Here is a 24,040-nt window from a genome sequence, read left to right on the forward strand (position 1 = left end):
TGGATTGAGATTTACTTACTAAAAGTATATTTGTGAAATCAAGACATTAAGTGGCCATAGGTCATTACTTTCACCACCCAGCTAAAAGTAATTTAAACATAAAAATGAATCACAGGCATCAGCAAAGAGTTTTATAGGCACCTGGGGAAATTACTTGCAAGCGCTCCAGGTGTGCCCTAGTTTCTGTTTTTAGGAGTATCCATGTATTTCACATTTTACTTCACAGAAGTAGTGCATCAGTCTCTAAAATCCCTTCTGATTTTTTATTATTATGTAGGACTTAAGTTACAGCACAATGAGTTTTAATGGGATTAAAACAATGTGTTTTAATCACAACAATATAAAGTCTGCGGTACAATTAAAATTAAGTAACAATAAACAGCCCACCAAATTATATCACATTCATAAAACCAGGCAAAAGCAATAACCATAGAGACAACTATTTTTAGATGAACCAGGAACAGTGGTAGTGAAGAAACAAGGGGTCATTTATATAAATAGCTGTCACTTAGGATATTATTCTGCTCTGCCCAATAGTGAATACCACTACCACAAAGCTGACTATATTTCTTGGGTGCTCTTGTTTCTGTGGCTATACATTCTATTTCATAAATCTTCCAAATTCACATTATTTGTAAGGAAACTATTTTAGCACTGACAATGTTACCTAGTTGGGTAGTGAAACATCTGCAAGAAAACAGCCAAGCTCAGAGAGTGCCAAGGACCCTAACTCATATGGTTTGGTCTTGTCCTGTTATTGTCACAGATTTGGGATGACATTGTTAGACTTGAAACTATGTAACTTTGTTTTTGTTAATCATATGTAACATGTATGATTTGCTGCATGCTAACGATATATATGTTCTTTGTCAATGAAACATATAAATTGCCACAATTTAGGTAGTATGTTCTTTTGGTATTTGGAACCTATCAAAATATGAATAATTACAAACCTGGGGCTAAGGATTAGCTAAAAAAATTACAGGACAACACTAGAAGAAACCTAAAACAAATTTGCAGCTATGGATTATTGAACGTATTGTCTGCCTATATTTAAATTGGAGTTTGGTTTTATTCTTTTTAAAAGGAGAAAGAAATCTTTTGAGCAACAGGATTAAAATGTTTGGAGTTGTTTATAATAGAATTTGCTAGGAACCCTTTTTTCTTTTAATGTTATTACTAACAATACTTTTTTAAAAATGACCATTACATTTGAAATTACAGGATACTGTTCCGTTCTGTTCTACGCCTGTATACTTTCCTCTTAAATTAGCCTAGTACCTAATGTTGATTTAAAAGGTTTATTAGGAGAATATTCTAGCATGGAGAATTGACAAGCTGTTTTATATGTAGTTAGCTATCCCGTCTACTGTCAGGGCTGGCTAGGGAATTCTGGGAGTTGACGTTCATATAATTTCCAGCTGCAAAGATGAAAAAAACAACAACCCAGGTCTACATTAACTGCTAGCAACCGTCTCTCTGGCGATTCATCCTCGGGTAAAACTAGTTTTTCCATTTATCTTAGAAACATGAGGAGCGTCTTTTACAGTTGAGTAGCCCTGGAGCTAAACGGAGATCTATTATCAGAATCGATCCCAGCTTGGAGCTAGCTCACTTTCCTTTTATATTCTTGAGCAGCCTATTTTTAAACTGGTTTAACAGAACCAGCGTTTCGGTTTGTTTAATGGTTTTGTTTTTTTGTTTTTGCATTTTATCTTGGGCAAAAATTATTCAGCATTTGCAGCGTTAATCTTACAATTTTTAGCAACTCCTTTGCTGTTTTAATCCTATCGTTAAAGGAAAAAAAAAATCAGCAGGGCGCTTTAAACAAATTGCGACTTCTAAAGACTCCAGCATTTAAAACGCAACATACGCTCACATGTCTTGGGAGTACCAAGGCGAGGCATTACGGTCAACGTAGTTTGCGGTAGCAAAGCTTACCCCTTCGTGGCGGAACTGCAATGCAATACTTCCTGCTGGCGGGAATTGTTGGGAGCTGCTGCAAGGCTAGTAAGTGGGAGGGGTGCGTTTGACTATCGTTGATATTGAAATCACTACGTCCAGTGAATGGTCACATCTTCTCAGCTCTCTATATTTAACTTTTGACTCTGCCCTATTTGTTGCGTCTCCGTGTTTTGCTGTCTTTGCAAGCAGAGCCACGCTTTTCAGCATTTCCCGGATTAAAAGGTTAGAGGGTGATCAAGAAGTTTTAATACCCTTTACTTTCGGATTAAATATCCCCTTCTGCTCCCCCTCCCCTTTCCCGACCGTCGCCTGATGTTGGTTTATATCCATAGCTTGTTCTAGAATCCCTTAGTTTCATTTTTAAAAAAACCTGAAAAACGTTAACACGGCTTCTTTTTAAAGATACTGTTTACTTTGCAACTCTAAAGACGTACACGAAGATACTGCATTGCATTTACCATTTTATTCTAAATAAAAATGGTGGAGGGTTGCTTTGGTAGTCTTATAGTTTGGGTGAGGTGAGGATTTTTGTTGTAAAGAAACGCAATGCCACTTGCCGTTTGAGAGCTAGAACAGTTGCAGCTGTTCATAGATACTACTACTGACAGCAAGTTCGAGTAGAGGGAGAATATTCAAAAGGCTTCTAGTTATTTAGGGTTGTTTTCATATTTCAGTCATTAAGGCCTTCTTAGGTGAGCCAGTAATAATGAAAAAGCCTAAAATCTAAACCATAGTGAAAGATAAAATGATATATAATAAGTTTGAGCTATGTCTGAGTAACTGCTAGCTTTGGTATGTGATAGATCATTTCTCTCTCCTGCAGCCTCGCCTGCCCTTATGAATGAATAAGATGACTTGTTCCTTCCATAATCTGGTTAGGAAACTGGTAATTTACCACTATTTTTATAACTCTTGTTTTTTTTTTTCAGTTATGGCATGCAGGATGGTGATAGCTTTGGCATGTCAAGTGGGATATAGAAGAACTTCAGCTCAATATTGTAGGATTTATTCAACTTATGTGGGGAGAATGAGGTATGTATGTAATTAGCCCATGGGGAGTCTAAGGCATAGGCTGGTTCTATCAAATCTTCTTAAAATAAATTAGCTAATGAAAAATTAAGAATTATCGAACATTATAGTGAAGTTTTACAAAATTTGTGAATATAGCAGTAGATTTGGTCAAATACTTTGGGCTGTCCTGCATTTATTTACAGAGAGCCCTATTGAATATAATCATTTCTTTCCATGTGCAGGAACTCTGCCAATCCATGCTGCCCTCTTGTGTCTCCACAATACTGTGCAGCTCTTTGCAAGATGAAGTTTAATTATTTTTTAACTATATAAAATGAAAATGAAAAAGCAGTTATGCATCATCAGAAAATCTCTAGAACCGTAAAGCCTACAAACTTGAAATTTGGCATGTATTCTTTCTCTTGGCTTCTAGGTGTTTCCTAAGAAAGGATTTTTCAAAATGACCCTCAGAGCATTAGTATTTCCTATATTATTAACAGGCTCTGATGCTAAGGCTTCTACTCCCCCTCCCCCACCTGAAAAGAAATCTCTTTTAAATGCAAAACACAAGCAGAGGAGTTTCAGTTTCAGTTTCACAGCAGCAACCAGCTTTATTACAGAACAGTTGAGCTGAGCCACACCCCAGGCTCCTTGCTGTCTCCTCCTTGCTCACACAGCAAATACTGTTTGACTTTCCAAACAGCCCTCTGATACTAAGGAGTTCTACTCCCCTTCCTCATCTGTTAAAGAAATTTGTCCCAAATGCAAAACACAAGCGGAGAAGAGGAGTTCCAGGTTTACTTTCACAGCTGCAAGCACTTTTACTACAGAACTGTTGAACTAAGCCATGCCCTGGCTCCTTCCTGTTTCCTTCTTGCTCACACAGCAAATACTGTTTGAGTTTCCAAACACCCCTCAACTCTCTCACACACTGACAGGATGCTAGCCAGATGAATACCAATGGATGCTGGTAGGCAGAGGCAGAATTTTTCCCCTTATTTTCCTCCTCAGTTCAGATGAATCTGTTCCTTCTACTGTAAGACCAGTTAAAGGGAAAAAGAGGCAAAAAACGCAGAAAAAGATTTACAGATGCTATTAGATTCATTATTCCAGATATAAGGTTGTTGATCTCGAACCTCGGTTACTTGTGCCTGGTGCCATGCTCTAAAGTGGCAGGATGAGAGTCCCGGGATGTGCTGCAGTAGCGATAAAGTCGACCTCCCTCCCCTTCAGCCCTCCCCTGAACCCTTACACAGCCTTCTCACCCACCAGCATCCAATGGCAAACCACTTACTTTCTGCTGTCTGGAAGTACAACGGATGCTTCCAAATGACGTCTTTCGGAGCCAGAGAGGTGAAAGAGGGAAATGTCATGCCAACATTCAAAGTACGGGGCGGGTCTACCACAGGATAGGGAATATCATAGCGGGACCTCAGCAGCAGCCTTCATTTCTCCAGATATGCTTAGTTGGTGATGATGACAATGAGAGGGACATCCATTGTGGAATCTACATATATAAAAGCAAAATACCACTCATGCATCATCACAAAATCTCCAGAACCTTAAAGCCTACAAACTTGAAATTTGGCACGTATGTTTCCTCTTGACTTCTAGGTGCTCGCTAACAGGATTTTTTGAAATGACCATCAGAGTATTAGTATATCCTATATTGTTATTAACACGCTCTGATGCTATGGAGTTCTGCTCCCCCTCCCTACCTGAAAAGGAGTCTCTTCCCACTGTTAAGCCAAGCCCAGGCTTCTTGCTGTCTCCTTGCTCACCCAGCAAATACTGTTTCAGTTTCCAAACAGCCCTCAACTCTCCTCCCCACCTGAAAAGAAATCAGTTCTAACTGCAGTTGAGCTAAGCCACACTCAGGTTCCTTGATGTCTCCTTGCTTACACAACGAATACTATTTCAGTTTCCAAACAGCCCTCAACTCCCTCACACACTGGCAGGACACTAGATGAATACCGATGGATACTGGTAGGCAGTGGCAGAATTTTATTTTCCTTATCTTCCTCCCAAAAAATTCAGCCCGACCACATCGTTTCATAGCAAAGCGTGGTTATCATAGAGGTGGATTTATAGAGGTGCCTGATGTGACTTTGGCTGATGTACAGCTGAAATAAGCCGTAACCAACACTTCCTGCCCCCTATATAGCATTAAAAAGGAACAATATGTAAAACGATGAGCAAATGTGATAATTAGTCAACAAAAGGACACTTAATTTGGACCCTAATGTTGGGGGGAAAGCCACATCTTGATGGAATTTTTAAAGTTTTCAGAGTTGGGGCTTATCATATACAGGTAGCCTTCGACTTACAATAGTTAATTTAGTGACTGTTCAAAGTTACAATGGCACTGAAAAAAGTGACATGACTATTTTCCACACAACTATTTTAATATCCCCACGGTCACGTGATTTATATTTGGATCCTTGACAACTGGTTCATACCTATGACAGCTACAGTGTCCCTGGAGTCATGTGATCCCCTTTTACGACCTTCTGAGGAGCAAACTCAATGGGGAAGCCAGATTCACTTAACAGCCGTGTTACTAATTTAACAACTGCAGTGATTCACTTAAGAAGCGTGACAAGAAAAGTCATAAAATGGCAAAATTCACTTAACGAATTTCTCCCTTAGCAACATAAATTCTGGGCTCAATTGTGGTTGTAAGTTGAGGGACTACCTGTATAGGGGTGGAGACTATTCCTACAGTCACACTTCCTAGTGTTCATATGGTCACAATATTTAAAGGAGAACCTGGAGCGTGCTTTCCCTGTGGGAATGTGTAGAGCAGGAGTGTCACTCGATTTCATTGAGGGCCGCATCAGGCTTGTGTTTGACTTTGGGGAGTTGGGGTGGGCGTGGCCAGCTCAACATCACTCGTATCGTGGGTGCCTGTGGTGATCTGAGCGCTCTGTCAGCAAAAACGGGCTCTCGAGCTCTGTTTTCGGCTACAAAGGCTTCTTGCAACCCCCTGTAGGTGAAAACGGAGCTCAGGAGGGCCACCCGTGGCTTCCTGAGCTTTGTTTTTGCTGGCAGAGGCACCGTGGGCTGGTCCTTCGCTGTTCCTAGAAAGGCCCCATGGGCCAGATCTAAGCACCCTGAAGACTGGATCCAGCCCTCAGGCCTGGAGTTTCACACCCCTGTTATAGATGTTTTTAGGAGAGAGGCAGTCTCTCAGGTAACCTGGATCTGTGGCCTGTAGAGCTTTAAAATGGATCCAGCACCTTGCATTGTGCCCAGAATCTAGAGAGAACCAGTGTAACTTGCAGATGGCATAATGACCCACACCATTGCATTCTGGACCAACTGGAGCTTCTGAATAGCCTTCAGCGAGAGTCCCATGTACTTCAGCTGCTGCACCAGAGAAACACTACAAAAGATAGTTTGCAGTATTACTTCGTGAGCTGAGGATGGATAGTCCTGCCTCATCTTCTCACAAAGTCCCTAGGATTCTTCTCTCTGTCTTGAAGCCAAGACAGCTTTGCCATGATTTTCTTTGCAAACTAGAAAGTTGCTGCTCAGATGCTGAGAGAATACAAAGAACAGCAACGAAAGCTTGCTCTGATGACTTGGCAGCCATAGACAGCAACTGTAAGAAACAAGAGTATAGTTTTGAACAGACATTAACAGGATTAAATAGTTTCATGTAGCAAAGCTGAATGAATGCAGGGGAGATTGTTTCATCTATTCACAAGGTGCTCCTTCTAATCTTTTCCTAATTACAGATACATGTTCAAGCTGAAAGAAGATGATGATGCTTGTCGGCAGGCCTATAATTCCGGAACTTTCTTCCTGTTTTACAACTTCTCTCCCTTCGTGCAGCGAAAAGGAAAAGCGTTAGTAGCTCCAAAGTTAAAGACAGCAGGTTGTTACCTTCTATATTACTCAGACATAATTTTACTAGATCAATGCTGATATTCCTGAGCTGTGCTCTGTGTATAAGAATCATGGATTTGGAAAGGACCAAATCTCCAAAGCATCAGAGGCAGGGCAAGAAGGAATGGATGGAAATTAATCAAGGAGAAATCCATCCTAGAACTAAGGAGGAATTTCCTGACTGTTAGAACATTTGATCAGTGGGACAATTTGCCTCCAGGAGTTGTGGGTGCTTCAACACTGGGGGTTTTCAAGAAGAGATTGGACAACCATTTGTCTGAAATGGTATAGGGTTTCCTGCTTGTGCAGGGGAATGGACTAGCAGACCTCCAAGGTCCCTTCCAGCTCTGTTAAAGTGTCTTGAGAGGTGGCTTTGTACCTTCTGGTTGACCACAATCAATGATGTAGAAACATCATTTCGATTCATTTGGTTCCATCAAGTCTCTCTTGCGATGCTAGGAAGTTTCTACCTTGAAGTAAAGAGCAGGGGCATCGTTAATGCTACAAGATATCAAAGATGTCCTTGTTTTCTGCTTGCAAGCAACCTGGGATGATAGCGATTTATGAGATTAAGGGAAAGGCGTTGGAGATCTTGAATAGAAAATGAAGTCTCAGTGCTCTTGTAAAACTGCAAGCATTGGATTCTTTTGGGAATCACTTTTATTATAATGTTGCTTTCTATTCATCCAGATTTGTGATATAGCATCTGTGCATCTGTTTTAGACTTGCTATATTAAATGGCAAATACGTTAATGAATCTTTACGGGGTGGTGGTTGCATCTTTTAAGGTATCTCCTTATTCTAATATCTTTCAGAAATAAAAAGACTTTTGCAGAAGTTTCAGAAGAGCGAGAAGATGCTAGAGGAATCCATGCTGGTGGGCTGTTCGGAAGAGTGCACTCCATATTTTGCTCTTGACCTAGGTTAGAATTTGTGTGCATGAACGTTAATAACCTGACCCTTGTTGCTACGTTAAAAATCGTGAAACCGAATCTCATATCCGAAGGATGTGCACATTGGTCAATTTGGGAATGATTAATTCCAAAGGTTTCTGGTATGATCCACCCAGACTGTGCCATTTTTGGCTTCTGGTGGCAAATCCTCTGCATTGGAACTAGTTGGAGGCATTCTGGGCCTTGTACATTTGGTTCTCAAAAGAAAACTATTTTATGAATGAAGGCAAATATCTGTGTCCCAAAATAATGTTGCAGGATCCAAACTGGGTCAGTTACTGAATCCAGGGGCTTAGTCTTGTGAGTTTTCGGACTCTATGCATCGTATTTATGTGGTGCCTGTTGGGTGTGGCTTTCTATTAGTTAATTGGCATGTTAACGGCCAGCTACTAAATACCACTCATAGAATAGCCCAAAGCACATATTCTGGCAGAGAGAAATTCCCTGAAGATAGGCTGCAGCATGATTCCGAAAGCTCAGAAGACTAAACTTCTGATTCCTGTGACCGACCCAGACTGGATCCTGAAAACTATTTTTTTTTATTTTTGGAGTATTTTGAGAGAGTGATTAAAAAACACCCTCATAATTCTCTGCCATGCCTCTTTGCTTTAGTCATTTTTAAAAAAAGATTGAAATTCAGCCATCCGCAGCAATCCACTCTCATTTGTAAAATGAAAAGATCATAACTGTACGAAATAGTTCAAGGTGGATGTAAGGTATTCTCTTTAACCTTGTATTCCCTAAATTGAACGTGCAAGGCTGATGCTTGTTCATTTGCTAAGGGAAATTTTTCAGGGGTCCTGAATAATTTGGTGGTCTTTGCAAACTTGATTTCCAGTCTAATAATTTGTGTGTTCTCACCAAATACAACTGGACCTATATTTTCTGAAAACATTGTTAGGTGTTTCTGAATTCCTTAAGTGCTGGGAAGCTTTATGGGATACTTGCCCAAGACTCTACAAAAAGCAGAATGGTGTTTTGTATTCATTGAGTTTATTTGTAAACATTTAGTAGATCAGGTCTTTAGGTTCACTAACTTCTATAGTGATGTTATTGTTTTTCTAAATTTCCTACAAATTAACCCCCTGATCCCGGCCATAGTTTTCCACTAAAAGTGATAGCTGGTTCTGTTTTTAAAGGCGCTAATCATGTCTTATATCAGGCTATGCAGCAGAAAATAGGGAAAGAAAGGGTAGTTTTTTTCCAGAGTAGTATCTGCCTATTTAATGTGAGCTGTTAATCTCCATTTCTGTGATAAGATAATTGCCACAGCCATTCATCTTGCTCATACCACAGCCTATCCTTTATATAGAATCACTGACCTGAATAATGTTGTTGAATGATTATTTAATTTTATAGTACAATTATTGGTTAACTGTATCAGCAACAGTATTAACTCTGCAATAATGGTGGTTTAATCCATGGAAAAGGTCTGGGGGAGGGGGTAATAATAAAGATGTTTGATTCCCACAGATTTATTGAATTCCAGGATCCTTGCCAAAATCTGCTGTTGAGTCTGAACTTGATGGATCGTTTGGAGAATTACAGAAAGCTTTCTTCCAATTAGAGGAGGAAGATGCATCTTTGATTTCCACGGTATGATTTTATGCATAAAATACTGTAAAAACAAATTACATAATGCAGACTCTTATATAATATATAATGCTGATAAAGAATTGTAAGCATTTCCAGAGGAAAATAGAAATGTTAGCTTCCTAATATGGGCAATTTTTGACTGCTTGATTTATGCATTTTCTCTCTTATTTTTCTGTCTTCTCAATTCTGTGAACTGCCTTTCTATAAGTAGGGCTCTTGGCTTCTGATCAGAATAGCTCAATTTTGTCATTACCATTTAGGAATTTTGATTGGAGCCGATCAATTTCCATTCATTGAAGAATCTGGAATCTGTCATACATTACCCCAGTGAAATTTATGATAAATCAGAGATACTTACTGCATTATTCCATTGATTTATTAGAACAGGTGAACATAAGAAGATCAGAAGTGATTCTTTTTTATTTGCTAGTTTAATAAGTTTATTCCTTGCATTTGGCTATTATTTGTTTTAATTGTAGTTTGTTAAATAGGAGATAGGGATTATATAATATATAATGCTGATAAAGAATTGTAAGCATTTCCAGAGGAAAATAGAAATGTTAGCTTCCTGATATGGGCAATTTTTGACTGCTTGATTTAGCATTACACGTCATACTAACTGATGTGAGCTGATAAAGCATAAACTGCAAATAGAAAGAGGCTGATTTTAAAGCCAAAGCCAGATAAGTCCCATTATGGCTTAAGTGTAGTGCTGGAACTCAATCATCCAGCTTTTTACTATGTAACCACACCTTTCATTTTGATGTGGTCAGGTATTCAAGATAGATTAGGATATCATCTTTCCAGCTTCTGTCTGCCTGACCCAGATGTGACAACTCTTACTCACCATATTTTTGGGGGCAGTGGAAGCAATATTACTGTGCTGCAGACCTGGTTCAATCCCAGGAAAGGCCTGGCAATAATGAATTCTGCTTTGAATATTATTTGAGTGGATGTGGCATCCAGTAGTGGGATATTCACGATTCTGTATCACTAATAAGTGCTGGAGAAACTAAAAAGAATCTCTGAGGGAATAATTTATTTTTATTTCCTAAATAAAAAGGAGGGGGATAATTCAAAGCCTTTCAGGCAAGGCTCTTTTTGGAAGGAATCTCGTGTAAGGGAACTGTACTTTTCTCACACTAGTAAGAATGATCTAGATTCTCCAGAATGAAATCTGTCAGTTCTGCCTTTCTTAGCACTCATATTCAGGGCTCCTCTCTTTAGGCCAGCCCTGGGGGAAAAAAAAAAGAAGTCCCGTCTCACTCAGAAATGCAGAATTTAATAAATCTTGTGCTGGGTGTACACAGGAGTTAAGAAATGCTTAGTCACATAGCCTTGCCTTGAGAAGATGATTTTAATGAGAAACTCCCTCATTAAGCCAATGAAGCAGATTTCTAAAGACAAAGGTAAATTTATTGGGAAAGGAAAAATCTTAAAGGGAAGCAAGAATTGAACAAATTCCAAATAAAATCAATGCAAACAGTCTAGCTAGAGTAATTGAAGGTAGTCCTTGATTTACAATCATTTGTTTAGTGACCGTTCAAAATTACAGTGGCACTGAAAAAAATGCTGACAGTTTTTGACACAATTATTGCAGTACCTCATGATCATGTGTTCAAAATTGGGATGTTTGGCAACTGGCATGTATTGATGGCGGTTGCAGTGTCCCAGTGATCCCTTTTTGTGACCATCTGACAAGGAAATTCGATGGGGAAGCCAGGTTCACTTAACACTTGTGTTACTAACCAAGCAGTTTCAGTGATTCACTTAACAACTATGGCAGGAAAGGTCATAAAACGGGCAAAACTCAGTAGCTGTCTTGTTTAGAACAGACATTTTGGGCTCATTTGTGGTTGTAAGTCGAAGATCACCTGTACTAAAATTTTTGTTCGATCAGAGCCTTTCCTATCCTGATTCACTGAATTGACTTTTGTAGTCTCAGGCACTCCTGCGTTGGCATGATAGCCACCAATATTGCGGCAAAACTGGAGAGCCCACAGTGAAGAATTTATCTGGGAGCAAACGAGTTTGTCATACCAATGGAATCATCTACTATCCACAGGTAGGCCTCCGAATGGAAAAGAATATGGTCTAAAGCAGGGGTCGCCAACCTTTTGGACCTCAGGGACCACCAAACTCATAATTTTAGATCCCAGGAACCACTAACCGGTTCTGTGGGCGTGGCCTAATTTGTGAGTGTGGCTTGGTCATGTGACTGGCTGGACATGGCTTATATGTAAATATTATAAATATTTATATGTTGTGGCTCCGGGCTTGGATTCAGCTCCTGTGACTGATATGAGTTCAAGTGAAGAGGTTATGGCAGAACAATATGAACCGGCCTGGCTTACTGATTGGACTGATAACCAGGATGAGGAGATGGACATGACAAAGGACAACAGACCTGATGTATAAGAATTGTCAGGACCTTTGACCTCCTCTGGTTCCTTATCTGATCAACAGCCGGGAATGGCTGACAGGGAAGTTTTGAGAGAGTCTTCTAGTGGAGATGAGAACTTGGAAAATTTGTGGTTAAATGTAAAAAATAGAAGACGGTTGAAAAGGCAAAATCAGCTGAAGCGAATGAGAAGGGCAAGTCAGTAAATTAGCACGTTGCCTTAATGAGTATAAAAGGACACAGCTGGGCTGGTACATTTTGCCAGGAACAAAATAACTATTTGAGTGAAGACGTTACAGCAAAGAGCTCTGAGGCTGAAGATTTATTGCCAGGACTGGTTTGCCGGACAGAGTAAAGATTTATGCTGTGATTTCTGCCAGCCGTTATCTTGTAAGACTTCTTTCCGTTTGATTTAATTGTGAAACGGCTGCTTTCTGTTTTGTTCGTTTGAATTTCGAAGGGGAGTCATAACATTTATATAAATATTGAATTTTTATAAAAAAGGAGCAGCTTTTACCCAAAATCAGGCAAAGCAGGCAGATTGAGTTGCTCACAGAATCACAGATTCATTCAGAGATCTATCTATCTGCCACTGGCTAGCTTTGTCTGTCACATAAAATTTGTTTGCAAGCAAACTCACAAAATTAGCTCACAACACACCATGTATGTAAATATTGATTTTTTTATTTTAAAAAAGGACAACTTTTACCCAAAATCAGGCAAAGCAGGCAGATTGAGTTGCTCACAGAATCATTCAGTGATCTTATCTATCTGCCATCAGCTAGCTCAGTTTCTCAAATTTGCTTGCCGTGAATCTGCACTGAGTTTGCTTGCAAGCAAACCTTCAGTCCTAAGGGAGGTTTGGCTGTGCTGAGCCGAAGATCTAAAGACTAGCTAGAAAGCAAGAAATCCAACCGTTTCCTGCTTCCTTGCTAATAGCACAGCAGAACAGATGATGGTCGGAAAAAGGAAAAATAGCAATTTAGCAGGCAAGTTTACTGGGTAAGGAGTGAGTGGGTGGGTTGGGATCCCGCGGGCCATGTGGGCGGCGCAGCCTTGTGTTTCTGCGCAGCCTGGATTAATTGCTTTGTGGCGGGGGGTGCTCTGGGAGTGAGATTTCTCTGCGGCCCACCAAAATTTCCTCGTGGCCCACTGGTTGGCAACCGCTGCTCTAAAGCCATCCAGGCAGTCTGTGAGACTTGTCCACACTGGCAAAAGCTTTTTGGAAATACGTTTTTTTAAACACTAATTATGACTTATCCTTAGGATGATACTTGCAGAGGGAAAATTATTATTTTTTACTTTAAATTAAGGGTACTGGCTACGTTCCCCAATCTATTTAAAGCAAGTTTGAAGCCAATGTGTCACTTCTGTTGATCTCTAGAAATACTGGGAACATGCAGACAATTCGCTTTGTCAGTCAGTGCTTCTACCAGTGGGCAAATAACAGCATGAATTTCTCAGGGGTGCCAGTAGAATAAAAACCCTGTCACCTACTCCATCCAAAATGAAAATACATTGTGAGCTATCTTTCCCCACCATTTATAGCTTAGTTCATATTCTGTGAGTTGGCTTGTTATTACAATTAATTATAGCGTTGTAAAGCACTAAAAAGCGGTATATAAGTCTAAGTGCTATTGCTATAAGCAGAAAAACAAAACAGAAGTCCCTACACACAAACGGTTGATAAGAGGGGGAGCTGCCAAGTTGCCAGGCTACCTTTCTTGCCAGTATATTTAATTATCCCTGTTGGGTGTGATGTTGGAAAAACAGCATGTTGTGATTTCTGCAACCTTGTGTCTTTCCCAGTAGCTGAAAACCAGCTTACACAATACTGTGGTCTTTGGACTGAAGGAGAATGAATATATGTTTTAGATGATCAGGATGCTAAAAAGTGTATCACAAGGGGGTTACCTTGAAACCAGGAAACTGCTGGTGAACTAAAGCAAAGATTTCCAATAGTTGGAAAATTCTCTGTCTACAAGTTCTACAGAGCAGGTTTATAAATAGAACATTAAATGTGTTTTTATTTCAAGTAAATTACAGTGAACCTCTCAACATTTAGCTTTCAAAGCTAGCTAGTAACGTGCTCTCTTTAAGATCCAGATTAGATCCAAATTGGTTCCAAATTCGCAAAGCCCTTGTGTGGAGGTCCCCAAATAATATTTTGAAACAAAATACTTTGAATTCCTCAGCTTCTACTTGTCATCTCCATGAAAGAAAACGTGCAGAAGGAAATGAAATCCATTCTGAAAATAAATCCAGAAAGAATTTAATAATGTTCTTTAGACAGATAGGCTGGTGCTGTGAAATTTGAAGCAACAAACTCAAGGTATTGTTCTCAATATGTATTAAAAATATGAGGCATTTGGCTAGGTAGAACTAAACTTATTAGAGAAAAGTTCTTGACAGAAAGACAGTTCAGCTGCTTATCTCTAGGGGATTCAGTCCCTTATTGAATGTGCTTTTTTTCCTAACTGGAAAAACATATTTTATTGATATATTTATTTCTGCAATTTATAGGCCTTTTAGTTCCAACAAGGCTCTAAGCTGCCTACAGTAAGACAAAGTAAAACAGAAAAAAATTAAAAGAAGACAAAAGGAAACCGAAAGCCCACTTTCCTAACCACTGACACATTGAGGAAACAAACAACCTTGCCAGTCCCTATCAGTCCACAAAGCTTTATAGAATAGTCAGGACTTGTTGGTTTTCCTGAATGCCAGCAGAGTTGGTGCTGACGGAGGACACATATATAAGGGTTGAACATCTGTGCATGTCCCTGTATGTATTTCCATGGGTGTGTGTGTGTGTGGAATCGATCTCGCCTCATAGATTGATTTAATTCTTGCATTGTGAGGTATAGATAGTCCTCAACTTATGACCATAATTGAGCTTGAAATTACACTTGTAAGTTGTTGCAGTCATTAAGCGAGTTGCCATGTGACCAGACCGGCTTTGCAACAATTTTTTTGGTGGCAGTTGTTAAGCAGATGCTGGGGCCGTTATGGGTGCTTTTTGCGGGAAACGAAATAAACACCAGAAACTGGTTAAAAAAAAGTCAAAAATCATGGTCAATGTGATTAAGGGACACTGCAAACAGTTGAGCTGGTTGCCAAGCACCCAAAATGCAACCACGTAACCATGGGGGGGGGGGGATGTATGTGCAGCCATTATAACTTTGAAATGGAAGCCTAAGTACCTTTTTGGGTGGTCCGTTGTAGCTTTGAGGACTTACCTGTATTCTCTGATCAGAACTTGTGTCCCTGTGGATGGATTTGGTAAAACATATAATGAGATATTAATTATAATTCAAGGCAGATAATACCACCTGATATTTTCACAATAAGCCTGTGAGGTGGGTTGGTCTGAGAGAGAATGTCTGGCCCAAAGTCACCCAGCTGGCTTTCATGCCTAAGGCAGGACTAGAACTCTCAGTCTCCTAGCTTCTAGATCATCAGCTTAACCGCTGCACAGGTATTTCATCTACTCTGATTGTCAGTCTTTTTTCTTTTTTCTTTAGCTAGCAATAGCTTTAAGGTTTAAGGATTAAGTCATCCTGTTATTTTGCTCTAAGGTAAATGTAAGTGAATACTATAATAGAAATCAAGTCTTGCTGGTCCCATATTTTACACTTGTGTTATTTTGTTCTGACTTGCAACTTCATGTGATAGCTGGTTAATATAATCATTGTTCTGATGTGTTTGTGCCTTTTTAGATGTCTCCGGTGGTTATTACATTGGTGTCCGATGGGAGTCGATGCCTTCTTGTACGGCAGGCATCATTTCCTAAAGGGATGTACAGTGCTTTGGCTGGCTTCTGTGACATGGGTAAGATAGCATGGCCACAGTATGTATTTTAATGATAGCCTCTAAGTTTAGCTTCAGTGGTAATTCACTCAAAGCAGAGATGATATATGAGCCTTAACTAACTAGCTCATTACGTTGCATGTAATTGCCATATTTTCAGACCTGGTCAAAGAAGTTAATGGATGTGTTGTATTTGTTCTGAAATGAATGTTAAGCAAAGGAAGAAATTAAGTCAGCACATCAAGTATCTTGATAAATTTAGAACTTAAGTAAATCAGAAATATTTGTGTTGGATTAGCCCTCTTCAATCTGATGCCCTTCAGATTTGATAGGCCTGCTACTTGCAGTTGTAACACAGGTTGAAACCAAAGTGGCTAGGAATTCTGGGAGTTCAATCCCAATACAGTATATGGATTGTGTTAGTCTCAATATATCTTCAGGACATTTGATTGGGGAGATAAGTTTTATTTTAGCCATTGGTTTTTAATAATTATTTAGCCTAGAAAGTAGGCATGATGTGGCTTATTTGGTGTCAGGGTTCTAGTATGGCCTAGTATGCTTTCTTCATTATTTATAGTTTGCAAACCATGATTTCTGGTTAGCATGTTCTATGAACCCAGCTTTTTTGATGCTTCAAAACACCAGAAATATTCTCCAAAATATAACCAGCCAATGGAGTGATGTCTTTATGAATTTAAAATTATTGTTATCTAAATTCTGAATTGTTTGATACAGCCTGCATTTACTCAACATGTTTAACTTGGTTGCTGAGTTAATTTGTTTTTTGAATGTGCTCTAACATATTGATTCATAAACTTACCAAATACAGTGAATTTGCTAAAGTAAAAATCTAACCATTACCTAATCCTGATCAATTTAGTATGCTGTGTTATAGTACCTGCCAGATCTTTACCTAACCTGTTGTAAGTTTATGAATATAGAATTCAAGTTATGTATTTGGTAATTTGAGGAAATCTATATTTATGACTCAAATCAAGCATCTTTACATGTAGCTTTTGGTTAGAACAACAAGAAGGACAATAATTGACAGGTTTTATATTAATTATAAAAATAAATTAAATATTTTTGTAAAAAACAAACCGGCTTTTAATTGCCATGTAACTAGCAGTGTTATTAGATATGTTTCTAGAAATTTATTTATTTAAAACATTTGTACAATATTTTAAACAATTATTTTTAATATTGTGTAGTTATTTTAAAACAACTCCGTTTGACTTACACGTAAACTGTTCATTAAGTATTTTTCTAGTTGGCCTTTCTGCTGACATGCAAGAGCTAGCTTGTGGCATTAAAAAAGAGAAAATGAAATGAAATACATTGTCTAAAATAAAGCAAAGTAATTTATAAGGGAGTTATGCTGATGTGGTGACAGACTTAATTCATTAAGCATGATCATGCTTTCATGAAATTTTGATGATTCTTGCATATGGACAATACTTGGTGTTGGATATGTCAACTCTACTGTCAGTAGATCGTATTCCATTTTTTTAAAAATCCTGATACTCCACTTTCATATTTCAGTAAGAGATTTTATACTTACGCTAGCAATGCTAAAGAAAAATACAGAGGTATTGGCTATGACAATGTCCTTCATATGTTTTCTGCTCCCAGGTGAGAGTCTAGAAGAGACAGTCCAACGAGAGGTTGCTGAAGAAGTAGGCCTAGAAGTGAAATCTCTTTGGTACTCTGCATCTCAGCACTGGCCGTTCCCAAACAGCATCCTCATGATAGCTTGTCATGCATTAGTGCATCCGCTACAGAGCAAAGTAAGAATGCTGGTAGAATCCTATTTTAATCTTATTTGATGCTAGTTTATAAATGAGAACCTAACCTAACCTTTCTTGAACTTGGCTCTCCCTAACCTGGTTCCTTTCAGATACAGTACATTCCTATAACTTTTTGGAACTTCTGAATGTTATAATTCTATGCATTTTGAGGCCACTGAGTTCCAAAACACCTGATAATCGTTATTCACTTTAGTTCTTTGATGTTTTATGAAACTGCTGAAAAACGATTCTGGATCAAGACTTTTCCCAACCCAACTTTTCTATCAATGCTGCCTAGTGAGCATATGATTGTAATAGATAGCTGTTGGCTTATTTCATGATCTTTTTCCTTGAAGAGAACACTTAATGTACATATCTTACACTGTAGCCTCTGTAGTATTTCTCTAAAGCAGATTATAGGCTGTTCTTCCATTGCATGTGGGGAAAGGAGCTTGAGACAATAAAGTCTTGCCTTCTGCTGAAACTGTGATGAAGATGACATTTGAAGTGAAGGCAGTGTTGTGTTCCTACTCCGTTTTAGTTGTAGCGATGGCTAGTGCCCTAATACACCTTCAATAGAAGACAACAATTTTTCAGTTTTGCTTTTATTTTCGATTATTTCATTTGCAGTGTACAATCAATACTCAAGAGCTTGAATCTGCCAAGTGGTTCAGCCATGAAGAAGTGGTGATGGCACTTCAACGGGAACCAAAGCCTTCTAAAGAAATGGATGACAGTACCTCATTTTGGGTGCCACCTAAACAAGCTATAGCTCGACGGTTAATCCAGGAATGGGTGAAACAGAAAACTTCTCCTTAGTTTTAAAAAATGTGAAGGGGGACGATGGTAACTTTATATCTGATGCCTTTTTTGCAGTAGTCTCCCATATTTTGTGGAGAAGGTATTGGTAAACCATTTGGCATGTTGTCTTGAAAATTCGTTGCTGTAGAAATTACTGAATGGATTTGGAACGAGAGGTTGATATCCCCATATAGTAGTAACATGCAGCAAGACCAGTCTAAACCTCTGTTCCTTTGGAAAATTAATAAGAATTGAGTGTATTCCTGGGATTTCTTAGGATTTCTTTTCCCATTTGTGGGCAAACCTGGCCCTTGAATTGCTTGATTGTTCCTGGAGGCATCTTGACCAATTAAGGTTGGGAGTAAAGTTAAAATTCTTGACCACTAGGGGACTATCTACGACCAATTTTGCCCTTATTAGGACTCATCAGGTCCACATAGTCATTGTAGTTAGTATTACTTTTACATAGTTGACTATCAGTTTGACTCTTCTTCCATCTTTTTAAACAGTTGCCTCCTATCTCTAAAAATAATGCAATGGTTTGTTAAATATAAATGTTTCCAAATTCCCTGTGAGAATTCGTGTGAACTTAAAGGATTTGGATGGGGGTGGAGGAAAGTTCATCATTTATATGTGAAAAGTTCCTAATTATACGCACAAAAGCAAAAAGGGGGAAAGCAAGCTGAAATTGGGGTGGGTGTTATATTTATCCAGCATATTTTACTGGATGAGCTAAAGATCTAAAGACTGCTTTCAGCTAACCTGTTAATTGTGCTTAGTTTTAACCACCTTCAGTTTCTTTTTGCTTTGATTTGTGGGTAGGGGCTAAAGGCAGCTTATTCAAGTAGGTTATTGTATACAAAAATAATAAATGATTCAATTCGGTAACCAAGTTAAAGTTGTGTAAATTCAGATAGAATATTGATTTAGTGTATTATATGGAGTTTACTGGAGCTTATGTGTTTTGGAGTGTAGATCCTAGCATTCTCTTATACAAGTAGTTCTCTACTTATTATTGGTTGCTTAGCAACTGTTTGAAGTTCCAATGGACCACCTTAGGGTTACTTACGTGGTAATCAGATTCAAAGTTCCAATTGCTGCCCTCCTCTCTGCAGTCATGTGATTGCATTTTGGGCACTTTGGCAACTGGCTAAAATGTATGGCCCATTTGCAGCATACTGAAGTCACGTGACCATGATTTGTGATATGTTTTACCAGAAACTGGGATTTACTTCCAGTTTCTAGCAAAAAAGAAAAAAATTCCATTGCAGATGATGGATTTGCTTAACGGCAACAGTGTTCATTTAATGGCTGTGATGATTTACTCAATGACTCCTTCAAAAAAAGGTAGCACAATTGGACATGGTCATATGATGACCCAGGTAACGACAACACGGGCTACAATTGTAATTTGGGGGTCAATTATGATAATAAATTGAGAACTATCTGTATTCTGAGGACTGAACACTACCGTTTTTCTTGGTCTCACTATTTTGTTTTCAATGAAATACATGAACTGTTGAAGCAGAAATCTCAGTTGGGGGGTATTGATACTGGGTTCAAATAGCAATACCGCTTAGATTTATATTCCGTCCCGTACTTCTTTACAGTATTCTCTTGGTGGTTTACAGAGTCAGCATATTGTCTCCAACAATCTGGGTCTTCATTTTATTGACCTCAGAAGGATGGAAGACTGAATCAACCTTGAGCAGATCAGGATCAAACTCCAGGCATTGGGCAGCGTTTGCCTGCAATACTGCGTTCTAACCATTGTACCACCATGGCTTCTTGGGAGTTGTTTTGTAAAATTGTGATGCTTCCAATTTTGCAAAACAACATATTTATTAAAAATGTCAGTTACATCCACATGCTTTCAAAGGTTGTCCACTCTTTGAGAAATTGTGGCTGATAAAACACCTGATTATCCTTTTGAACAGGAAGAAATGCTGCTTCTGTGATCTTTACCTTAGCAGTATTAGCTTCCTGTTTAATATTGCAGAGAGAACTTAGTTCTTAAAATGATTTATTTTTACCTAAAACCCCGAGGGTTATTGTCTTCCTTTCCTACTGTAAAAAACAAAACGCATGAGGCGGATTGAGGGAGGTTATGGAATTCTGATATCCCCCAGTTCTAAATTATGCTGCTAAACTGGGGAAAATGTACATATGCCAGGTCTACTTCTTTCCTATTTCCTGCTCATGTAATATTTTTAAGTTTTTCATAATATAATATTTGGATCTTTCATTCTCCAAGTTTTAGATCAATAAAAGAATTAGAAGAAAAAAAGGGGAATGGGGAGAAAGTGAAGAGTGTTGGTATAAATATAGCATTACTCAAAAGCTGGTTATTCCATTTGTGGATATTTTCAGGATAGGATTCATATGCCCATAATTTGCTTTAATCAAATGTTGTATGTGATACACATGCCAGCAGGAAAGAGGCTCTTTTGCAAGTAAAACATGGATGTGAAAATACTATCAATAAGCCAGTTGGAATTGTAATGATTGAAAGATGTGAGTTGGTCATTTAATTTTTGCATTTTTTTCTTACGTGAGTCTGACATAAAGCCAAAATCCAGATTTTGTCTAGGAGCTTTTGCTGATTATGCCAATATGAATTTTACAATTTCAACATCATATTTTTGTATTTGCTTTTCTCTGCAAAAAATCATTATTGAAATCAGTGGTGGGATGCAAATTTTTTTACTATTGGTTCTTTGGGTGTGGCTTGGTGGGCATGGCTTGATGATCATGTGACTGGGTGGGCATGGCTGGGTGGTCGCCTCGTTTGCCTGGCCTCTCTCTAGAGCTCTTCTGGTCTCTGTCTATTAATTTGTCTCCTACTACAGTGTCTGGTTGATTATCTAATGCCGTGATGGCGAACCTATGGCACGTGTGCCACAGGTAGCACGCAGAGCCATTTGTGCCAGCACTCAAGCTGTAGGCAGACTTACCTCACTGTGCATGCGCGTACCTCACAGCTGATTTTCGGCTGATTTGCAGCCTTTTTCGGCCTCCTAGAGGCTTGAGGAAGGCTTCTGCAGGCTTTGCAGGCTGAAAACTAGCCCCATTTAACCACTTCCTGTTTTTCTGACAATACCGGAAATGATGAAACGGGGCTAGTTTTCGGCCTGCAAAGCCTGCAGAAGCCTTCCTCAAACCTCTGGGAAGCCGAAAAAGGCCTCAAACCCACCGAAAATCAGCTATGAGGCGCAATGCAGGTAAGGGGGCGGCGGGGTGCATTTGGGTGGGTGGGGATTACACACGCATGTGTAGGGGGCAGGGAGGCGTGCGTTGCCTTCTGGTGCTGGCATGTGAGCGTGCAGGCGCATGCACAATTTTTGGCATAGGAGCCCAAAAAGCCACCCCGATCTAATGCCTGCCTGTACTTCTGAATCCGGAACTCCCATAGATTTTTAGCTCTATTATTCTCCACAATTTTCTGTGGAAACTCCTTGATGGCTGGCTGACGAATTCTGGGAGTTAAAAGTCCATGCATCTTTCAGCTGAGAGACACTGATCTACCCCTGGGTTCTATCTAGTGTGGTAAATCCATGCTTCTATGGATCTGGTGCTTAGTGCCTGTTCTTGTGCTGTTACGATCAATGATCAGTGCTGCCTTTTACACACACACCTCTTCAGGAATAATTATAAAAATGATGATTTCTCATTTCTTTACTAATAGTAGAAATAAAATAAGGAACCATAAATGTCACTTAAAGTTGGAACCTATATTTGGATTCTGATGCATATTTATCATTGTGAATGCTTTTGCAAAACAGTGGTTGGGAAGACTTGCCAGAGATAAGTTTACAAACCACATAACTTTTCTTTTTTTAAAAAACTATTGATTCCTTTACGTTTGTTTTTAAAGTAATCATAGCATTAACAGTACTGTAACATTCGTATTATGCATATCTATCTCTTGTGTATTTTACATTTATCTGTCATTTACTTATTTACCTTTCATTTTTTTTTCTATTTGTCTATTTTCCAGCCAATAAAACCACATTTCCCAAATTTTGTAATATTCCAACTCTTCTTTGTCTCTTAGTTATAGAATCAATTTGTCCATTTCAGCATAGTCCAATATTTTTGAATTATCAATTCGTTGGGGAGGGGGGTGTTACTGTGTTTTCAACATTGTGCATAAGATATTCTAGCCACCATTAATACCTGTAATACCATATACTGAATCTTTTTATCATGTTTCTTTTTCAATATTCCTAGTCTGGTTCAAATTCTATTTGTTCTTTGACAATTTCTTGTAACCATCGCCTTATTTTGGTCCAGTATTTTTGAGCTTCTGGACAAAACCACCACATATGACAGAAAGTACCTTGTCTCTTTTTACACTTCCAACATGCCGGGTTCATATTGGGATACATTTTCACCAATCTCCTTGGAGGTAGGTTCCATCGATAAAACATTTTGTATATATTTCCTTTGTATGCCTATGATCTTGTTAATTTATAATTCCTGTTCCAAATTTTTTCCCATTCTGCTAAATTTATGTTGTATTTTTGGTCCAGGCTATCATGCAGCCTTTTACAATTTCTTCTAACTTGACTTCTAATAAGTATTTATAAATGTTTGCAATATTTTTCTCATCAGGGCCTGTAAGAATTTTATCTAAATATTGCAGTTCTGTATAGATTTCATATTCTTCTATATCTTTTTTATGTCTATTCTGTAATTGGAGATATGGCCACCAGTCTATAGATATTCCTTGTTGTTTAAGTTTCTGATTCGATTTTAGTTTCCCCTGTTCATCTAAAACATCTTTATATTTCTCCATTTTACATAAAACCAAATTATTGGGATGTATCATGGCTTCCATTGTGGATAGCCATATCTGAATTTTCATATAGTGTCTCTTTCTAATTTTGTTCTAATATTGTATCACGGAGTCCCTAATCAAATGCCTATGGAAATAGGATTGTTTCTTGGTTTCTTTTTCCCATAGAAAGGTATGCCACTGCTTTTGTAAATCATGGCCCTCCACACTTAATATCCTTTTGTTATTTAAATTAACCCATTCTTTGGTCCAGATTAGGGCTGCTGCCTTATAATAAAGCTCCCAATCTGGGAGTTCAAAGCTGCCTCTGCCTCTACTATTCTGTAGCACTTTTATTTTTATTCTAATTTTTTTCCCCTAACCATATGAATTTTGCCACAATTTTGTTCATTTCTATAAAAAAAAATCTTTTAATTTTATGGGGATTGTTTGGAATAGATACAAAAATTTAGGTAGGATAGTCATTTTAATCGCTGCAATTCTCCCTAATAGTGATAATTGTAACTTCCCCCATAGTTCCAAATCTGCTTTTGTTTGTTGTAGGAGTTTCATATAGTTATTGTCTTTTATTGTTGTACATTTTGCAGTTAACCATATACCTAAATACTTGATTTTCTTTGTCGTTTGAAGTCCTATTGCTCTTTCTAATTCTTCTTTCTGCTGTTCTGTCAAATTCTTAGTTAACATTTTATTTTTTTGTCTATTAATTCTCAGTTGTACAGGTCAGAGAATCCAAAGCGTCGGCTGTCTCCTGCTTCCTTGCTTACAGACGGAATCAATCAAAGTTTAGTCCAGCCCCCTTTCCACTGCGCATGCCCAGTTTATGATTCCGTCTTCATGCAAAGAGGACACGAGGGAGTGCTCAGAAAGAAAGAGAAAATATAGGATTAACGCTTTGGATTCTTTGAGAAAAAAAGAGAAAATAGACAGAGTGAAAGTCAGCAAACCATGAGTAAACGAAAGAGCCGGGCCGTTATTCCAAGATGGGAAAGCCCCACATAAACGGGTTCAGCTCTCGGAAAAAGCCAAA

The 24,040-nt window shown here is 38.6% G+C and overlaps 1 protein-coding gene across 1 annotated transcript; it reads left to right on the top strand.

Moving 5' to 3' along the window:
• Positions 1-1,988: 1,988 nt before the first annotated feature.
• NUDT13 (nudix hydrolase 13) lies at positions 1,989-22,238 on the top strand. Its single transcript, XM_026713511.2, has 9 exons — positions 1,989-2,187; positions 2,895-2,997; positions 6,717-6,856; positions 7,683-7,790; positions 9,310-9,416; positions 11,356-11,481; positions 15,534-15,645; positions 17,257-17,411; positions 18,042-22,238. The coding sequence occupies exons 2-9, from the start codon at positions 2,897-2,899 to the stop codon at positions 18,228-18,230; spliced, it is 1,038 nt and encodes a 345-aa protein (XP_026569296.1). The 5' UTR covers positions 1,989-2,187; positions 2,895-2,896; the 3' UTR covers positions 18,231-22,238.
• Positions 22,239-24,040: the final 1,802 nt, after the last annotated feature.

Source organism: Pseudonaja textilis, chromosome 4 (genome assembly GCF_049901715.1).
Source record: "Pseudonaja textilis isolate UNSWEBS1 chromosome 4, rPseTex1.2, whole genome shotgun sequence".
Classification (NCBI taxonomy): domain Eukaryota; kingdom Metazoa; phylum Chordata; class Lepidosauria; order Squamata; family Elapidae; genus Pseudonaja; species Pseudonaja textilis.